The sequence below is a fragment of the Prunus avium genome, chromosome 3 (genome assembly GCF_965620075.1).
Source record: "Prunus avium chromosome 3, drPruAviu1.hap1.1, whole genome shotgun sequence".
NCBI lineage: Eukaryota > Viridiplantae > Streptophyta > Magnoliopsida > Rosales > Rosaceae > Prunus > Prunus avium.
The window spans coordinates 28886366-28907296 of NC_142286.1; the positions used below are offsets into that span (position 1 = coordinate 28886366).

The window sequence follows — 20931 nt, forward strand, 5'->3', positions numbered from 1 at the left end:
AACAAACAGTGTTCCAGGTGTTTCGCGCCACAACTTTGCGCGACGAAACAGTAAATTAGTCGCTCAAGGTGACTATCGTGGCTGCGTGCGTGTCAAACTGGGCTTTTGCTCGACGGAAATTCTCTATTGCGCAACTAACATCATGTGCGATGAAACGATTGTTTCGTCGCGCAAAGGTGTGATGTCGGCACGTCTTTGCGCATCGCCCAAGTCGATTTTGCGCGACGGAATTTGTTTGGTGCGACGAAAAAATGTGTTCGTCGCGCAAAGATGTGATGTCGGCACGACTTTGCGCGTCACTGAAGTGGAATTTGCGCGACTAATTTATTTGCGTGATGAATTAAGCCTTCGTCGTGCAAAGCCGTCTTCTTTAACAGATTCATTTCAGCCATTGCAGAGGCAAACTGAAAAATCAGTTTTGCCTCTGCTTCTGCCCCTCTCTCTTTCCGTTCTCTCCATTTTCTCAGCTGCAAATCAGTTCAGGACATATTGAAGAATGTATTTTATTTGTTTTGTATTTATTTAAAATATCAATTTAATTTCTTTATATATTGTTTTTGTGAAATTATATTTGTATTCTGTTGTTAAATTATGCACGGCAATGTACGAAGTTAATTGAAATTAACTTCATACATTTTTTATTGTAAAGCTTAGTTCCCGTTCAAGGTTAGTTGGATCGCGCATGGGTGGGTAAACCACGACTACAGTCCAATTAATTCTTGAATTGTCCCATATTTTGGACAGTTTGGAAATGTATAGTCGTGTCACGTAGTTTACAGTTACAGGATTAGGTTTCAATTGTGGAGATTTCGGTGTCATCTCGGTACGTTCTTCGGGTGGTACGTAGGTATTTGATATCTACGGTACACCTCAAGAACTGTAGCGAGATGCTGCCGAAATTCATCCACGTCGAAATCTAATCTTATGTAGCTGTAAATTACGTGGCATGCCTATGCATTTCTGAATGGGATAGGGCCCTTACCGGAGGCATAAGGTGACATTATGATTTTCTAAGAATACAACATAATTGTTGTATTGTGATTGTGGTTCCAGGAATTATGAGCAGAAGGTGGATACAGAACCCTAACAGGTGCGCAGACGAATACTTAGATGGAATCGAGTAATTTATTCACTTTGCACGGTCACACAACCCGGGTGCAACTAGAATCAGATGTCCTTGTAGGAGGTGTAACAACATGTTGTGGGATACAATTGAAAATGTTCAATTTCATTTAGTAAGGAATGGAATGATTGAGACATACAGCAGGTGGAACCATCACGGGGAATAATTAGACATTGGTTCGTCTTCAAGGGCCACAAGAGTGGACAATGTTGAACATATTGTGGATGCTAATGAACAAGTCATGGATATTATACATGATGTTTTTCTATTTGCATCAACTAGCCGCAATCAGGAAGGGGAAGATTACGTGCCTACACCAATGGATAGTGCAGAGTTTGAACAGTATGAAGAACTGTTAAGAAATGTCAACCAAGAGTTATATCCGGGGTGCGAGAGCTTTTCCGTTCTTACGGCAATTGTGGAGCTAATGCACGGAAAAATAAAGTATCGTATGTCGAACCTGTGTTTCGATTACTTTTTGGGGGTTTTCAAGAGAATGCTTCCGACGGACAATTGTTTGCCGAAAGATCACAGACATGCACAGAAGATGTTGAGTGGTCTTGGATTGGGTTATGAAAAAATCTACGCTTGCAAAAACAATTGCATGTTATTCTACAAAGAGTATGAAACATTGGATACATGCCCTATATGCAATGAGTCGAGGTTCAAACAGACGTCTCAGAATAGAATGACTAAGGTTCCACAAAAAGTCATGCGTTATTTGCCCCTGAAGCCAAGATTGCAGCGATTGTATATGTCGACGCATACTACCACAGACATGAGATGGCATAAGGAAAAACGGGTAGACGACGATGTGATGCGGCATCCTGCAGATGGGGACGCATGAAAAGAGTTCGATCGAACGTTCCCCGAGTTTGCTACTGATCCCCGAAATGTTAGGTTGGGACTTGCCACTGACGGATTCAATCCGTACGGGGTTCTAAACCAACACCACAGCACTTGGCCGATTTTCGTATTCCCATATAATTTGCCGCCTTGGAAATGCATGAAAAAAGAGTACATGATGATGACTGTTTTGATAACTGAGGATCCTGGCAGGTCAATCGATGTGTACTTAAGGCCGTTGGTTGATGAGCTCAAGGATTTATGGACAAACGGTGTGTGTACGTACGATAAATTCACTGGGAAGATGTTCACTTTGCGGGCGGCAGTTATGTGGACTGTGAATGATTTTCCCGCATATGTAATGGTGTCGGGGTGGAGCACAAAGGGTTATATGGCATGCCCTGTATGCAAGGAAGATGTAACTTCTGATTGGCACGCTGGAAAAGTGTGTTACCTTGGGCATCGAAGATGGTTGCCATGGGACCACGAATGGCGGGAAAAGGATGAAGAGTTCGACGGGAACAAAGAGCGTCGCGCAAGACCTAGAGAATCGTCCGGTGATCAGATCTTGGAACAGCTTAATCGTTTGGATTTTGCTCCGTTTGGGAAAACAGTGAGTCGGACTAGACCTGCTACACATATGAACTGGACGCACAAGTCTATGTTTTTTGAGCTTCCATATTGGTCGAAACTAAAATTGAGGCACAATCGCGACGTTATGCATGTTGAGAAAAATGTGTTTGACACATTGATGGGAACGATTCTAGATATCAAGGAGAATACAAAGGACACGATAAAAGCTCGTCTTGATTTGGAAAGAATGGGCATACGAAGTGGTTTATGGCTGAGAAGGGGCACTGATAAAGCTATAAGAGATCTTGCATTTTTTTTTCCATGAAACCGAATGACAGAAAAGAGTTTCTACAGTTTGTATCGTCTGTTAAGTTTCCTGACGGATATGCTTCTAATATCGCACGTTGCGTGAATGTTGACGGGGGTAAATTTATTGGACTCAAGAGCCATGACTGTCATGTGTTTATGCAACGCCTACTTCCTGTGGGGATTCGACACCTATTGCCAGAAGATGTAGTGAAGCCAATCATATTGTTGTCCAGAATTTTTTCCCAATTGACGGCAAAAACGTTGCGAAAGACAGACATTAATCAGTTGCGCCATGACATTGTCCAAGTCTTATGCAAGTTTGAGATGATATTCCCTCCGGCTTTCTTCACGAGTATGATTCATGTGATGGTTCACTTACCAGAAGAGGCATTGCTTGCTGGTCCAGTCAACTATCGCTGGATGTATCCAATAAAAAGGTATATAATCATCATCATTTGTGTAAGCATCATTATCTTATGCTTCATACTTGCTAATTTGCATCTTTTCATTTTATTTTGGCAGGCTACTCGGAGAGCTGAAAAAAAGCGTATGCAACAGAGCGAAGCCTGAAGGATCAATTGTAGAGGCTTGGGTTCAATATGAGGCGCTTACTTTTTGTGGAATGTGTTTAAAAGACGTGGACACGGCTTTCAATCGACCTCAGCGCAATAATGACGGAGGTGTGAGAAATGAGCAACTTTCTGTTTTTGCCCAAAGTGCACGACCCTTTGGAGATCCTGTACGAGGAGAGTCGTTTTCCAGAAATGACATGGAGGTAGCGCATTGGTTCGTATTGAACAATTGTGATGAGATAATGGCATATTTAGATGAGCATGAAGAGATGATGAAGCGAGAACATCCATCGCATTTGTATTCCAAGAAACACCGTGAATTGTTTCCAAAATGGTTTTTGGAATATGTAAGTTATAAGTGTTTTGTAATTGACATATATATTGTAGTATTTAATTTTCTCAAACTAACATGTGAATGTTTTTGTATAATATTAGGTGAATAAGTTGAAATCAGATATTTGGCCCAATTCGAGCTGAATTATTCTCGGGTTGTCATGTTAATGGCGTCAAGTTTTTAGGGACTGCACGAGATGACAAGTTGTGTACGCAAAATAGTGGTGTCCATGTTCCAGGTGGAGGGGAAAGTACGGACATTGATTTCTATGGCAAACTCACAACTGTCGTGCAATTGCTTTACAAAGACCGATACCAAGTCATCATGTTTAAGTGTCGATGGTTTGATACAAACCCAAATAGGCAGGGAAGTGTTAAAATCGATCAAGGGTTACTATCTGTGAACATGAACAGAACTTGGTATGATGATGACCCATACATTTTGGCAAACATGGCAAAACAAATTGTCTATGTAGATGACCCTAAAGCAGGGAGCGGGTGGAAAGTTGCTCAGCAGATGGATCACAGAAACGTATATGCTATACTAGAACTAGACCCATCTGACGTCGATGTCGCTGACCAACGGTCAGAATCTTGCATGGAAAATGATGCGGAAACGCTTCGCGATACAAATGTTGTTCAGGAACCGTTTCAGCTCGAAGGAGTGTCTTCAAGAGAAATACCAATTCAATCCATTACAATTGACCTCGGTGATCTTCCTAGATACGATGCTGTAGTGGGCCCCAACAACGACGATGATGTAGTTATGGAGGGGGAGGAGGAGGAGGAGGAGGATGATGATTGGGAGACTGAAAGTGATGATAGCGAAGACAACGAAGGTTATTATAGTTCGGATGATGAATAATGCAATTTATTTGTGACTTACTATGTTTTAGTATAGGTAATAACTTGTACTGTAATTACGTTAGTGTAAATATATTGGCAACTCTACTTTTGTTGAATATATGTACTTGATATATCTAATTTCCAATTATATATGTATGTGGCAACTCTACTGAGAAGATTAATGTAAAAAGCAATGAACTCAAGTCATTCATACTTTTTTAATTAAATTATTTTACATTTAATTATGGCGTAAATGCAAATTATTACGGTTAGGAAATTAATCTCGTGTCTGAAAAGTTGCACATCTTCCCAATTCCCAATTTCATCATATACATCTCAAATTGAGAAAGAATCTCAATGCTCATGTACTTGAGTTGTACTAAAAAAAAAAAAAAGTACTTTTGTCTAAAACGACCGGTCTTCATTTTTGCGGGACGGAAATCTTCGTCCGTAATTGTTTTTGACTTTTGGTCCGCATAGTGTTCTTTGTTTTTCTATGCTGAATCCAACCGTATAAAGAACTCGAAATTTGAACTTACGGTCAGGAAGTTATAGATTAAAAACTGAACAGAGGTCGGAATTGCAAAAAAGGGCCAAAGAATCTGTAAAAAAACGACCGGTCGTCACTGTTAACCGACAGGTCTTATCTTTGCGCGACGAATAATACTCTGGCATCGCACAAGGAAGTTTTGCGGGACGAATAATTTCGTCGCGACAGTTAACAAATATGCAATAATCTTTGATTAATAGAAAATAATCTTGCGCGACGAAAATATTTACCCGTCGCAAAAGGAGGTTATGCGGGACGCCGTGTTTCGTCGCGGCAGTTAACACATATGCTACAAATTTTTGAAATAATAGAAAATAATCTTGCGCGACGAACAAAATTACCCGTCGCGCATAAGACATGTCCAAAAAAATCTCAACTTATTGCGAAATAACAGAAATAACCTTGTGCGACGAAGACTATCGTCGCGCAGTTATCTGGTCGACGAATAATAACGCCTCGTCGCAATCCTCGTTTAAAAAATAATCAATATAAATTATTTATTATTTTCTGTTTCACTTTGCGCGACGAATATGTATATTGTGTAACTAATCGTCGCGCAAAGTGTGGTTTAAAAAAAACGGGGAAATTAAACTGTAAATATTTTTAAATGAACATCAAATTCCGTTATTATATTCATACGGGGTCAAGGTTTGTAGACGTAAAAAATCATCAAATTTGGAGTTAAATTAACCGTTAAAATTTGATTTTTCATTTGTAACCGTCGAAAATTTTGGTCCCGTTACATCATGTATGATTGTATATTTTTTTCAAATTTTGGCGTGTACGATCTCTGAGTATAAACCAACAACTCTACCGGTTGGATCGTTGAAACTACTTTCCTAGAATGCATGTGTTAGGGGTGGGCATAAAAACCGATAAACCGGTCAAACCGACCGAACCAACCCAAACCAAACCGAAAAGGAGTGTTTTTTGACTAAACCGAAAAAGTCAAACCTGGACCTGAACCGAACCGAAGGTCCACGGTTCGGCCCTCGGTTCTAATTTTTTCAGAACCGGTGGACCTGAACCGAACCGGTAATATTTAAATATATATATAATTTACACGTGGCCACGTGTGATTGGCCAAAAAAAGAGGAAGTGTGAGGGTGCTTGCACCAGATCCCTTACGCAATTTTTTTTTTACTGTAACCCTTACGCTACTCTCTCAGTCTCTCTCTCTCTCACTCAGTCTGAAACCTTCTCTTCGTTTTTGACCTAAGACCAAGCGGCGCCTCACGACCAGCCTCACCTCTCTCTCTCTCTCTCGAGCTCGACCCGCCTCAGCCTCAGCTCTCTCTCTCTCTTGCGCTCGACCCGCCTCAGCCTCAGCTCTCTCTCTCTCTCTCGAGCTCGACCCGCCTCAGGTCTCTTTCTCTCGACCCGCATCAGCTCTCTCTCTCTCTCGATCGCGCCGCCTTCAGCCCTGCGATTTCTTCCTCTCTCATATAAGTCAAAGGTGATTAAATTTATGGTTTATTCTAGCATCATCTTCCTTTGAATTTAGGGTTTATTCTAAATTAAATATATGGTTTTTTTTTCTTTTAAATTAGGCTTGTTGATTTGGTGGTTAAGGTTCTTGTAATCTGTTTAAATCCGTGTTTGTAATATGTTTAAATCTGTTTTTGTAATCTGTGTTTGTAATATGTTTAAATCTGGTTTTGTAATCTGTTTTTGTAATCTGTTTTTATAATCTGTTTTTATAATCAGTTTTTGTAATATGTTTTTATAATCTGTTTTTATAATCTGTACTGTGTTTATAATCTGTTTGTAATCTGACTTTGGATAGGAAAATCTATTTGTAATTATGATTTGTTTATGGTGAAACTTTGTGTTAATTCTTTTAAGTGTTATGTAGGTTGCTTTGTTAAGGCTTTTGGAAGAATGGAGGCAGCTGATTTTTTGCAAGGATATTATCTTTAGACTTTATGTGTATTTTTGTGATGGGTTGTAATATTTCATAAGTTTCATTTGGATTGCTTGCTTTATTTGTAAGTTATTTTTTGTAATGGTTTGTAAGTTTCATTTTGTAATTGCTTGCTTTTATACATTGAATTTGCATGCTTGGAATGATGGATTGCTTTTATACATTGAATTTGCATGCTTGGAATGATGGATTTTTATAGGTTGAATTTGCATAATTTTAGGATTTGAAAGAGAGGTGAAAATGTGATTTGGGCTTGTTAATAAGAACTTATTAGGTTTTGGAAATTTGACAACAAAAAAAGGGTTTTGGCTGAAAGATAATTCGATTTGGGCTTTTTTTTGGCTGAAATTAAATATAATTTGGGCTTTTGAAAATATAAAATTGGGCCCAAGCCCAAACCGATCAAAAGGCAGAACTGACCCGAGACCCGAGCCCATTTCCAGTTTGGCTCAATTTCGGGTTTTCACCTGGACCCGACCCGATCCGAGAACCGAAGTCACCATCGGTTCAGCTCCACGAGTCGGCCAAATCTGGACCCGACCCGAACCGTGCCCAGGCCTAGCATGTGTCATGAAAACACTATATTAAAAAAGAATGACTACATTTTTTATATGTTTGTTAAATAGAACATAAGAGTTTGTGGTATCCACTATTGTAAATATTTTTAAATGACGATCTAATTCAATCATTGTATTCATATACAGTAAAGGAGTGCACCCGTAAAAAATCATCAAAATCGGAGTTAAAAAAAACTGTTAAATCGTGATTTTTAGTTTATAACCGTCGAAAATTTTGATCCCGTAACATCATCTTTGAATCTTGCATTTTTTCAAATTTTGGTGTGTACGATCTCTAAGTATAAACAAACAAGTTTGACGGTTGGATTGGTAAAACAAGTATCGTACAATGCGTAGCCCCATTAAAACAATATATTCACTAACATTTATATTGTTTATTTTTTGTACTTTGCGCAACGAATATTTGTCTGATTCGTCGCGCAATAAACGATAGCGCGACGTAAGGAAATTGCCCTCGCGCAATGTAATTCTCAGGATTTAGGGTTCTGAAAGGGTTTAGGGTTTAGGGTTTATGTTGCGCGACGATGTTGTTTATTTCGTCGCGCAAATTCTCAAATTTTTGGCGGTTCCAATCCCGCGTATTAAAAATTTCTTGCGCAACGCCGTTTATTTTTCCGTCGCGCAAAGTACGAAATTTAACTTTGCGCGACCGATGTTTTTTCGTCGCGCAAAGACGCAAACATTTAGGGAAAGAAATGCGCAGTTTTGGTCTGTCTTCAACCTCTCTCACTCTCTCAGTCTCGACATCAAAATCGCAGCCCCGATGCATTTCCGATTCGAACCCTAACTCGCAGCCGCTCTCTCTCCTTTTCCTCTATCTCATCCCTCTCTATCCCTCTCTCCTCCATCCCCACTCATCCCTCTCAGTCCCTCTCTCCTCAGACCCCTCTCATCCCTCGCATTTCGTGGCTCCTCCGGGCCGCTCTCTCTCCTTCGTCCCCACTCATCCCTCTCAGTCTCCTCCGTCCCCACTTATCCCTCTCAGTCCCTCTCTTCTCCGTCCCCTCGCATCCCTCTCAGTCCCTCTCTCCTCCGTCCCCTATCAGTCTGTCGCCTCCTCCGTCTCCGCTCATCCTTGTTAGACGGCGGCCCCCCACTCTCTGTCTTGCTCGCCACCGCCGAACTGCCGTGCCCGGTCTCCCTCGAAACCCAGTTGGTAAATTTCTCAACTCTCCCCGATATATATTTTTTCAATTGTTAAGTTTTATTTCTAAAATTTTCGGATTAAGTTTGGAATTGTTTTGCTGTTTCAATTTGTATATTTATTTTGTAATTGTTTAAATTGCTGCTTAGTCTGATGGTTGGTTAGGATTTGTATTGGATTTGTATTGCGGCATCCTAAGTGTTTAAATTGCTGTTTCAATTTTGTTTTTGTATTGGATTTGTATTTTTTATTTCAGTTTGTTTTTGTATTGAAATTGCATTGTGGTGTACGATTTGTGAATTTTTAGGTGTATTGCTGTTAGATTTCAGATTTGATTGGAGCATCTGCTGCTGTTTTTTGTATTTTGATTAATTTTCGGGGGCTTTAAACTATGTGCTACTAACCAAATTTTGTATTTTGCTTTGTATTTTTATCACATACTGACTATTTCAAAATTTGGCAGCAATTTGATTTTTCTTTATTATGTACTTCTGTTTTTTGTAATATCATACATGTTTCTATTTTGTTTGCTTTAAAAAATGTGCTTCTGTTTTTTGCCATATAAAGAATACATGTTTCTGTTTGTTTTTTAAATATTGAATTTGTTGTTCATTAGGCTTTGAGGTCTTTTTTTTTTACAAAATAATCATTTTAGCCAAGGATGTTTTTTTAATTGTAAGACCTTATCAGATGTCACAACTTATCAGACGTCGTAAGACGGTGATGACTTCACCTAGTTCAGCTCCCCCGACTGCGGTGTCAGCTCCCACTGGTGTAGCACAGTTGCAGGACATGCCAGTTTCTCCCCACGTCTCCCGGGCGCCGGTGTCATCAGAGTCATCAGTGGTGGCGCAACCAGTTAGTGCCAGGCGGCGTCACCGCCCTCCCAGCACGACCGACTCCACGTCACCATCTGCTGCTAGTGCGTCGGGGTCATAACCAGGTAAAGATTTTCCTTCAACTCCAGTTGTTTCAGACCAAGAATGTTAGTAGGATTTGTTATTTAATGTTAATTTTATATTTCTTTGCAGCCAAGAAGAACACCCGAGGACCCTGTCGCCAGTTGACGACGGCCAAAGTCACCCGGGTGAACAACAGTCGTATAAACATCGCATACGACGCGCGACATCGGGCTGCACCAACGGCTGACCAGCACAGCTCGTTGGCCCATGACATTGGATACGTCGTTCGGACTTATTGCCCGATCAAATGGAAGTCCTGGAGGGTCATGCCTCATCAGGTGCGGATGGAGATGTTAGGACACCTGTCGGTATGTATTCTATACCTTTTAATTGTTTTTCCCTTCAAATTTTATTTCTAATATTTAATGTATGTAATGAATTTATTTTAGACAAACTACAATTTGGAGAACGTCGGCGAAGAGTTGTTGGCCTACATCAACAGACTCTTTGCTGACAGGTACAAACAGTGGAAGAGCGACCTGCATCACCATTTTCAGGCATATGATGATCCGCAGGTTGCTCTTCAAGAGGGTTGCCCGAAGAAGCTTGAGGGCCGGGAGGATAGTTGGCAGTGGCTCTGCGGTCATTTTCAAGAGGCCAATTATGTGGTATTTTTATATATTAAATTGAAACTTATTACATGTTTCTTACTAATGTGTATTTAATTTTTTATATTTCATTTCACTTTCAACTAATACATTTTATTTTTTGTATAACAGAAGAAGGCCAAAGCAAATAAGGGCAATAGGCAGAGGAAGACTCTTCTCCACCATTCAGGTTCCAGGCCCTTCTCTTATAGGATGGAGGCGTGGCGCCAGGTAATAATAAAGTCGTTTTTATTTATTTTTTAATATGTCATTAATATTAATTTGTTTTTTTCGTACTAACATTTTTTTTTTCTGCTCAATTTAAGGGGGGGTCCAAATTCCCAGAGATTGACGTATTTGGCGACGTTTATGTTCGACTTGGGAATGAGTTGGCGGAGTCCCTTCATGTAAGTAGCCTTTAATTTAAATTATTATGTAAGCGTTCAAGTTTTTATAGTTATTATGTGAATGTTTTAATTCATATTTTATGTTATGTTCAACAGACGACGATGATTGAGAGGAGCCAGTTGGTTCTTCAGGAGTCCGCCTCCCAGCTTCCTCCCGATACGCCGCTCGAGTCCGTGGTTCCTCCATCAGATGCAGGGTTTCAAATCCTGACTGAAACCTTGGATCAGAGTCTCGGGAGGCGCCCAGGGACATATTGTCGAGGGATGGGGAATGCCAGGCAGCGGCCACCTAGACCCCGTGAATCATCGGAGTCAAATGAAGAGGTGACTGCTTTGTAGACAGAGGTGGCGGACCTCAAGAGTCATTTGTCTCATATTCTACAGTCCCTCGCTCACTCCGGCATTTCAATCCCGCCTTTTACTCCCCCGTCGACCTTTGAGCACGGCAACCACACCTCTCCCCCTGTCAACAATGTCCAGACCTCCGAGCTGCATTTGCCAGACTACAATGTAGATCTTGGAGGGTTGTTTGATTAGATTTTAACATTCTTAATTACATTTTAAATATTTCTATTGTACTAAATACATTATGTTATAACATTTTACATATTTCTCTTTATTACCTTTTCTAATTGCAATTTCATTTCATTATTATTATTATTTTTTTTTTTAACCAAATTTATTTTTTTTACCAAAATAATTAAATTTAATTTTAAATTAATAATAATATATTTATTTTTACGCGACGATAATTTCCGTCGCGCAAATTTTCTTTTTTGAAAATACACAACCGTAAAAATAAATTTTAAAGAATTTATTCTATTTTGCGCGACGAAAGAATTTGTCTCTCTAAGTAAATGCAACAAAAATGTTTCGTCGCGCAAATATTTTCATCACGAATACACTCGTCGCACAATACCTGCGCGACGAACGTTAGTCGTCGCGCAGTGTCCTTACAACAACTATGTTTCGTCGCGCAAATATTTTAGACACGAACATACTCTCGTCCCTCTACTTTAGCGCGACGATTACTGTTCCTCGCGCTATGTTAATGCAACGAACGTACTTTCGTCGCGCAAAACTTTGACCGACGAAAAATCTCATCGTCCCGCGAAATATTGTGCAACGAAGGTTTACCGTCGCACCTTTTGCGCGACAATTAGAATATTTTCGTCGCGCAAAGTCATTCTTTACGATCTTTGCGCGACGAATCTTCTGTCGCATTACTATTTGTGCGACACAAATGTACTTTGCGCGACCAAAACTCCTTCGTCGCGCAAATACAAAAATCTAGTAGTGAACACACGCCTTCTCGGTACAACTACAGGACACACTCCTTCGTCGCGCAAATACAAAAATCTAGTAGTGAAAAAAAAAATTACTCTCCTTATTAGTCTGAACGTATTGGTATATGTATCGTAGGTGTTTCAAAAAATTTCTATCGCCGGAATTTTCTCAAGCCACCCATGCCTTGCCGACGCTTGTGGCGGCGCATGGGCCATGGGGCGGTGGCCCATCGTGTTCTGATTTGATCCCCATGTCGTCCCGAGTGCGACGGTATGCTCAGATTCGAATTTGGTTATCGTATGACAGTGGAACGAATTTACGCATATTAGGCGATATCCGGGTTTGATATGTTCGGACTGTTGGATTGGCACCAATTCCAACTATGTTGTTCTCTGTACCTCTAAGATTGTGTAGGAACTTATGAATCCAGAATCGGAGTCCCGGATACTCGGAAACAATGATTCTAGAGTTAGGTAAATCAAGGATTGTTCGATCGTGTGATCGAGACCAAACTTGGAGAATGTGCTTAGTAGACTTTGTTGAACCCATAGGAACTTTCGGATAAAAAATCGGAGGTCGTGGGATTCGCGGGCCTCGTTGACCAATATGGGAAGTTTGACCCCTTAGTTGTCCGTGAGTCTTGCGAGATAGTTTCACCCTTCGAAAAATACTAGAATGATCTTATAAACAAGTCTTGATTGTTATTTGAATTATTTTGTTTATGTTGGGATTAGAGATTATTTTATTTTTTTAATTGTGGGGTTATCAAATGTTATATTGTTATTTGAAGTTTATGCAATATTTGAAATTTTGGAATATATGATTTTGGGATACTGGAATGATTGGTTGTGAAAGTGAGTCTTGGGACTCAACTATGATTATTATAGGAAGTTGGTGGACGTTTGTTTTTAAGTGTACTTCGTTTTCCAATTATGGAATTGCTTACAATTAATGACGGTTTTAACAAAAACATTGTCGTTACCTCTAAACAACGACGATTTTTTTGTTGCAAACCGTCGTCTATATATCAAAACAACGACGGTTTTACTAAAAACCATCGTCTTTATATATAAACAACAACGGTGAAAAGCCTTTGTAGTTTAATACTCCAAAAGATGGCGGTTGATTTAACGACGGTGGATCACCGTCGTCTATTTTGTGTTTTTATAGTAGTGTCTTTTTTTGATTAGTAGAAATATCAATACGTGAATTCTCATAAACTTTTTCCTAAAAGTAAGCACATGCATGTTGTTGTGTATCATCTTTGTTATGGGAGGAGAAAACAATATTTCAATTCCAACAGGTAATACAAACGCGAAAAATGGGAATATGAGCTCCATATCCGGTGCACACAACCACAAAAATAGTCATTAACAAGTACAGAAGAGCTGTACAACTCCTTGTCTGGAGACACAGGCAATCCATCAATAATTCCCATATTGAGATTTCACCTCGGAAGACCTGTACAACTCAACTCTTTCCAGCACAAATTAGTCCCAACTGAAAATAAAGGGCATCGCTACTACTGTTTCAATCCAAGACATAACAATTAGCTTTCAACACAAAACTAACTAAAGCAAATGATGGAAGGATACTTCGTTGAACTAAGACTTTTTGCTTTTTAAAACCAAAACTAAAGCAAATGGAATAAATATAATTGCAAAAAGTTAATAAAAAATAATATGTAATTAACTATCACAATTTTACAAACAATCACACCAATTTACGAAAGATTGCAATAGAATTTTAATTTTTTTGAGGCTCAAATTCATTTTTGGAATACTAAAATAATTTTTTAATAATTGAAACTATTTTTAAAATATATTCGGAAATTAAAAATAATTTTAAAGTCCAAAAAATTATTTAAGATAAGTAATATTTATTAAGTAATTTAAGAAATTAATTAAAATATTTAAATACTCATTCTTTCATTAAATAAAGAATAATTAATATAATTAAATGAGAATTAGATATTATTTAATTAAACTAAACAAACTAATTCTGTATAATAATAAAAAATAAAAAACAAAGTCCACAACATAATTTAAAATAATTAATTACTATTTATTAAGTAATTTATGAAATTAATAAAATATTTAAATACTAATTATTCACTAAAAAATAATATTTAAAACATAATTACTAATTAAAGTAATTAAAAAAAGGCTAAAATATTACTTAATAACAAAAAGGAAATACATCAGTTCCAAAAATACATGCATTATCAAAGCCGCTACGCATACTATACGCATATGTCCAGGTTACAAGAAATCAAACGCGATGAACTTGTCAATGGATTACCAATACACAGGAATTTACCTTCACACACTTAATCACATCCACAGCAGCAGGGTTGTCCATCTATCTTTTGAAATCCAAAGATTTCATGGCGTCTCCCACTTCTTCAATCTTCCTTTTCTGATTATGCTTATCTATAATTTGTTGTAACTGAAATGGAAATAAGCATATATGATTTGAGTCATTATTTAAGAAGCAGCAAAGTGATTACAGACGGTAAAGGAATCTGAAAATCTGATAACAAGTACAAAGGCATATACCCTGTTAACTAAGAACTCCTCTCTTTTCTCTTGCCAGTTTGGGCCCGTGCAAGGAACCAACTTCTCTTTCTGCAAAGGAAGTTTGAATAGAGTAATTAATTAAGCAATGTGATAACAGTAAAAGGCAAAATAAAGATAGAAAAACATGAAGCATGCATATATACACGTATATAGGCAGAATCTTTAGTTCCTTTCTTTTACCTCCTCAACCCTAGGGGGAAGCCAAGGGATAAAATCACGACTATAAAATTTCAAAGCACCGGCCTCAACAGCAAGGTGTGAACATTGTGGGTCTGTCCTTATGACGATCTCGGCTGAGCACTGGGTACAATTGAAACAAAATCTGAATGTGTGATCCTTCCAAACCTCCTGTAAACGACACAACAATTAGTAAGTAACCCAATCCAACTTACTGTGTATCGCATGAAATTTAAACCTCAGGAAATAGAAAACACCAAAGCTCTCAAAAACTAGAGTCTGCATCCACCATCAACAAAAATAAACAAACCCTAGAACTAGGATTAAGAGAAAGCAAAACGAGAGATGAACTGGGCAATTAAAGATTGAAAACCCAAACAAGATTAAGATTAAAACCCAAGTAAGTACCTCGCCGATGGTTTCTTCTTTGCGGGAATTGAACTCGGTGCCTTTGGCCATGACAGTGCTACAACAGGTGCAGCGAATGCTCGAGGGAAGCATGATCACAACATTCTCAATCTGCGGGTTCTTACGCTGGGCCGCCATCACAAATTTTATATAATCTCTCCAAATCGAATGGGTATGTATGATGTATTCAATATGAGGAGAAGGGAAGAGGTAATTGACGTTGCAGCAGAGTTTGTATTTGGGTGGGGGAGAGAAAAATACTTTATTTTAGGATTGGGTTGAGAGGAAGAATGTATAATATATAAGAGACGATAGATCTAGGGTTTGGGGATGAGACTGATTCTGTCGAATGGGCGATTGAAATATAGAATGGTAGACAGTTAATTACCAGTCCGCCCTTGAGATTTAGCTCAATTATAAATAAGTCTTTTATTAAAGAGAGAGAAAGTAGAGGGGTTTAGGATCACTTAACAGAATTTTTCGGCGAAGCTAACAATTCAAACACATTGCAACAAATTTTCAACGTTAGGGTACCTCATTGTCAAAATTAAAAATATAGGTACAACACACGCCTTTTCGGTACAACTACAGGACACCAAACTGAAATTAACCCTTTACTATATTATCATGATGGGAGATATATCAATCCTTTTTTACTATATTATAGAAAAAATGTCGAGTAAGAATTTGAGACTTGGGAACATATGTCGATTCTAGAAGAGAGTATGAACAAAAAGAAATCCACAAATTACCATGGTATATAATTTTCAAACGAAGACAATTTGATCAATCAAATTTTTGGTTGAACGAAAACCCATCATGCAACAATAAAGATAGTAGCAGCTTCAAGTTGTTTCAGATAATTTTCTAATCTTACCCTCCGTCATTAGAACCTGTCCTATATGATACATCACCATGAGTACCAAATTGATTGTCTCCTTTTAACAACGTGGTTCTTCGAGACGTGGTTCACTTTTCACTTGAGAAAATAAATGACACATAAGGTTTTAATATTCTTCTTTGTTTTTTGTTATGCGAAGAAGAGAAAGAGAAACTACAATTATGGCAACCACTGTTCGTATAGATCAACTTTCTTTTCAAATCTCATCAATTTAGAAGAGAGAGTTTGACAGGAAAACTTAGAGTTATTTCTCCACCTTTTCTCTTCTTTTCTTGTTAATTTCCATTTAATAAGTAAACCACGAAAAGGTAAAAGTACTTAATTAGTTTCTTTTCTTTTCTTTTTTCTTTTTCCTTTTTCTCTATTGGTTAACCAAAATTACGTATATGCTAAACCCGAAAAACTTAAAAAGTAGCATGTAACAGCAACAAACAGAAAATGTTTCCTCTTTTTTTTCCTTAAAACTACTATTTCTAAAGTGATGCTAAGGTATAAGAAAGTACCCCACAAGAAAGGAACTCTACATACCTATATTCACCCTCCTTGTAAAGATGAGCATGCAAATCCTCTAGCACTTTATAAAACAGAAGTCCTCGCAACTTTGTCAACTCAGAGCGAACATCTTGAAGGGCACCAACCTGGGCCAATCAATTATAATCACCAACTCATATAGACAACTAAAATGGTATCTTTTAAATATTTCCTCTCAATCAATTATAATTATAGGATAATGATGTAGCTGCCGCAGTGTCAAGGGGTCTACTGACTCCTAGAGATCTGAGGACATTGGGAAAGAAGGATGAGTATACTATTGCAGATGACACGATGGCTTTAAGCGTCCAATGTGCAGCGTCTATTGCAAAATTGGGGCAATGACTGTTGGCAAAGAACCAAGAAGTGCAGGAATTGATACTTCACTCGGGTAATATGATAAATGGGCTCCAGGGCTGTCACGCATTGCTCAAGGACCATTAGGAAGTGACAAAGGAGCGTGATCAGGCTTTTCTGGAGGCTCACTTACTGAGAGACTAATTAATGAAGGAGCATGAAAGGAATGCTCATAAAGTGTTTAGGCTGAGGGCTTTTCTACATGAGGGTCACAAGGTCATCAAGCACCTGATAGACGAGAAAAAAGGTGGTCTTATTGTTGTTGCTGCACAAAGTTGCAGGTCACATAAGGAGAAGGATGCACTATTAAGGATGGTAGACTTGTAGTCCAAAGAAATGCAGCAACAGTTGGACGAGGTAGAGGTCCGAGAGGAATAAGACAAAATGGATGAGATTGCCAAACAAGCATTCTTTGAGCACTTATTAGGACAAATGAGTAAGAAAGCTCGTGGTGTGACAAATGCGGAACCGAGGGCAAAAGACCAGAGTTCAAGACTTGTTAAGGTCATTGTTGAGGTGCAGGGACCAAATCCAATTATACATGTGGTGGAGGCTGAAGGTTGAAGGCCTTCTGAAGCGGAGGATGAAGCAGAGGGAGTTCAAACTCTACTTTGTCTAGTCTCTTGGAAGGAGACAAAAATGTTTAAGTGTGGTTTTGTGAGGATTGTACTTTTTAAGGTTTTTATTTTCAATTAATGTTGGTTGTACATGTTTGAAAATAAAATGAAGTTTTGTGGACTTATTGCCATCATATGTTGTTATCTGGTTGGTTGGTGGTGATTATAACATCAAAAGAGGATGATTTTAATCGTGAGTTTTGACTGGATTTCAAAGTTGAAATTGGAATCAAGGGAGGCTCATACTGGTTGAAGTCAAGTGTGGCTGAATTTGGAATGTTTGTGGTATCCGAACGTGGTTGAATTTCATCCTTTTAAGGAGGGTAGAATGTAATAACCTTAAATTTGAGATTTTGTTTTTATTAATATTCTAAAAAATCATACAAGGTTAACTAAATGTATGTGCAGTTTATGTAACACCCCGACCCTAGTTTTATTATCCATTTAATTATTTAATTAATTTAAATGTGAATTTCCAATTTTGCCCACAGGGTAGGGGTGAATTGGTCACTTTTTAATTCGGAAGGATTTGGGGGTAGTGAATGGTAATTTTACGTAGATCATACCGAGATGAGTTCGTAGACACGTAGTGGGCTCGAATTGGAGCTGTAACGAAAAAGATAAGATCAAAATAGACTTAGTGGCAAAATTGTAATTTTCTCGAAGTTTGTTTTTAAAATCAGAAATTTTCTCTCCCTCTCTCTCTCTCTCCCTCCAGTGCAACAGAACCCCCTCCCCCATTTTTTTTTTTTTTTTTGAACAGCCAGTGGCTTCCAAGAGCCACCACCGACCGCCATTCTTGGCAGCATCGGTCCCAAAAGGACCGTCTCTCCTCCCCCATTCTACCCCACCCCGTCACCACCTCCACCACTCAACCATGCTGCCGGAAATTCAAGAAATCCGGCCGGTTTTTTACAGATTTTACTTAAATTTTCGGAAGCTCGTTCGAGTGATTCCAAAGGCCAAATCTTGCGATCCAAGTATGTTTTCTCATCCTTTTGAGGTGTTCTAGCTGCTGGTTGTGATATTTAGGAGAAATTTATGCATTTTACGATAATCATCTAATCGTGCGATTGCGAGCGATCCGACCGTCTGATCCGAACCAAGCTTGCAAGACGTATTTCCTAAACCTTGTGGAACCCATAGGAATGTTCGGATCGTAAAACCGAGGTGTTGGGCCCCGCGGGCCCGCTTGACCAAATTTGGAAAGTTTGACCCTCGGTTGACCATGAGTCTTTCGAGGTAGTTTCACCCTTCGAAAAGTATTAGAATAACCTTGTAAACGAGTCTTGATTGTTATTTGAGTTTTGTTGACTATGTTGGATTTTTGATATGGTTTTATAATATCGTATCAATTCTTGGATTATTAGTTTGATAATTGAAGTTGTGGAATGGTCGAGTATGAGACACTGGATCGATGGGTTTTGAAAGCGGGTCTTGGGTCTCAGCTATGATTATTAGTATTTAAGTGGTCATTTGTCTTTAAGAGTATTTTTTTTTTTTTAATATGGAATTTCTTGAGTAATGAGTTTAGATTGGAAATTGATTCGATATGGGATTTTCTTTAAAGGTTATTACTTATCATTAATTAATATTATTATGATTATAAATAAAGTATAATGTTTTAATGGTGGGGTACAGTATTTTATGGAATTTATGTGAAAACAAGTGTGATTTCTATTTAAATTGTTTTAAGATCTTTATGAAATTTATGCTCATGTGAATGATCGTTGGTTTAAAATAGCATTATTTCCATTGATTAAATTACCATGCAATCTACTATTGATTTTATGATCATGGAATGATTATATATATATATATATAAGTAGATCGCTAAATTGTGAATATTTCTATTATTTTTATATTTGAGATTGTAATTATTCGGAATACGGATTATATATGTTGAGAAATTGATATTTCATTCTTTGATGAAATAAATGGGCAAGAGATCAATATAGGATGGGGCACTCTATTGTTTGGATTTGTGAATATAGGATTACATTATGTTGAGTACCCTCCCTTGGTTGTTGTACCCACATGTGGCGTTGGAACTTCCGGCGTGTGGGCATATATGATTTTGTTGTTAGTATCACACGTGGCGTTGAATCTTTCGGCATGTGATAAAGTTTGTCTGCGTGCGTAGAACTTAGTGATTGGTTTTGGCCACACATGACGTTGGAACTTCCGGCGTGTGGGCATATATGATTTTGTTGTTAGTATCACACATGGCGTTGGATCTTCCGGCGTGTGATAAAGTTTGTCAACTTAGTGATTGATTTTGGCCACACGTGGCATTAGAACTTCTGGCATGTGGGCATATATAGTTATGTGGTTAGCTTATCACACGTGGCATTGGATTATCCGGCGTGTAATAAAGCAGTTTGCGCACATATAATATAGGTCGGTTGGGCCATATGTGGAGTTAGATTTTCCGGCGTGTGTGCTCATTGGGATTATGGTTACTTTACCACACATGGCATTGGATTATCCAGCGTGTGGTAAAAGATCCGTGTATTTGGGTCACCGTTATTTTACCACACGTGGCGTTGGACCTTCCAACGTGTAGTAAAATAATAGGGAGATGAATAAGGGACTATGATGGGTATGACGAAATTTAAAGAAAAGGGAAAGGGATAAATCTAGAATTTACTATTTTGTATTGCTATAATTGATTGTATGTTATTTGAACTGGGATTTTTGTTGGAAGAACTACGTGTGACTTGATCCCTCAGTAAGGGTACGTACGTAGCTTAGGATCTCATCCAGATGCAGCCGCAAGACAAACCATATTTTTTTGTGGACTTTCATTTGGTCATTGGAATCGAATCCGATTGGTTAGAGTTGTTAAGTTTGATTTTGAATTCATCGGTGACTTGAAGCCCGAGCTTGTTTAGAGCAATCCTTATCAATTTCTACTTATGTTGAACCCTGTTTCGTTTCTAAAAGGAATTATGTAAGTTATACTCTGCTATCGCCCGTACTAAGGTATGATGTGTTGTTAATATTATGTTAACTCGCAATTGTACGGGGCAATTAGTAATATAGCAAGACAAGTACGAGGTCGTATCCACGAAGACTGAGAAGTTAAAACTAGTTATGTACTTAGATTACCAAATTCAAGAAAGTAGGAGGTTATGTCTAAAACAGAATTTAAAGCAAGAGTGGTTGTGATTGTTGAACAAAAGAAGCAAAATGAAATTGCAAACAAAAGCAAAGTAAGTAAGTGTAACAAAGAGTGGTTTTAAGAGCTGGAAAACAGATTTTGAGACTAGGGCATTCGAATCACCATAACAATTCAATTCTTGGTTATAAGGAGTCAA

At 38.3% G+C, this 20931-nt stretch overlaps 1 protein-coding gene and 1 pseudogene across 1 annotated transcript; one reads left to right on the plus strand and one right to left on the minus strand.

The window, feature by feature from the left end:
• Positions 1-9521: 9521 nt before the first annotated feature.
• On the plus strand, positions 9522-11093 carry LOC148295896 (uncharacterized; annotated as a pseudogene).
• A 3235-nt stretch (positions 11094-14328) lies between these two features.
• Positions 14329-15513, minus strand: LOC110755100 (uncharacterized). The gene is made up of 4 exons (XM_021956264.2): positions 15206-15513; positions 14801-14968; positions 14600-14668; positions 14329-14489 (listed from the first exon to the last, which is right to left on the minus strand). The coding sequence occupies exons 1-4, from the start codon at positions 15341-15343 to the stop codon at positions 14403-14405; spliced, it is 462 nt and encodes a 153-aa protein (XP_021811956.2). The 5' UTR covers positions 15344-15513; the 3' UTR covers positions 14329-14402.
• Between the last annotated feature and the right edge of the window lie 5418 nt (positions 15514-20931).

Bases quoted from the DNA above. Each gene is read 5' to 3' on its own strand.
- LOC110755100 (XM_021956264.2), bottom strand. From the start codon at position 15,343: ATGGCGGCCCAGCGTAAGAACCCGCAGATTGAGAATGTTGTGATCATG. The intron at 14,969-15,205 runs GTACTTACTTGG...TGTCGTTTACAG, and splicing joins AAGAAGAAACCATCGGCGAG to GAGGTTTGGAAGGATCACAC. The intron at 14,669-14,800 runs GTAAAAGAAAGG...CTTCCTTTGCAG, and splicing joins TTCCCCCTAGGGTTGAGGAG to AAAGAGAAGTTGGTTCCTTG.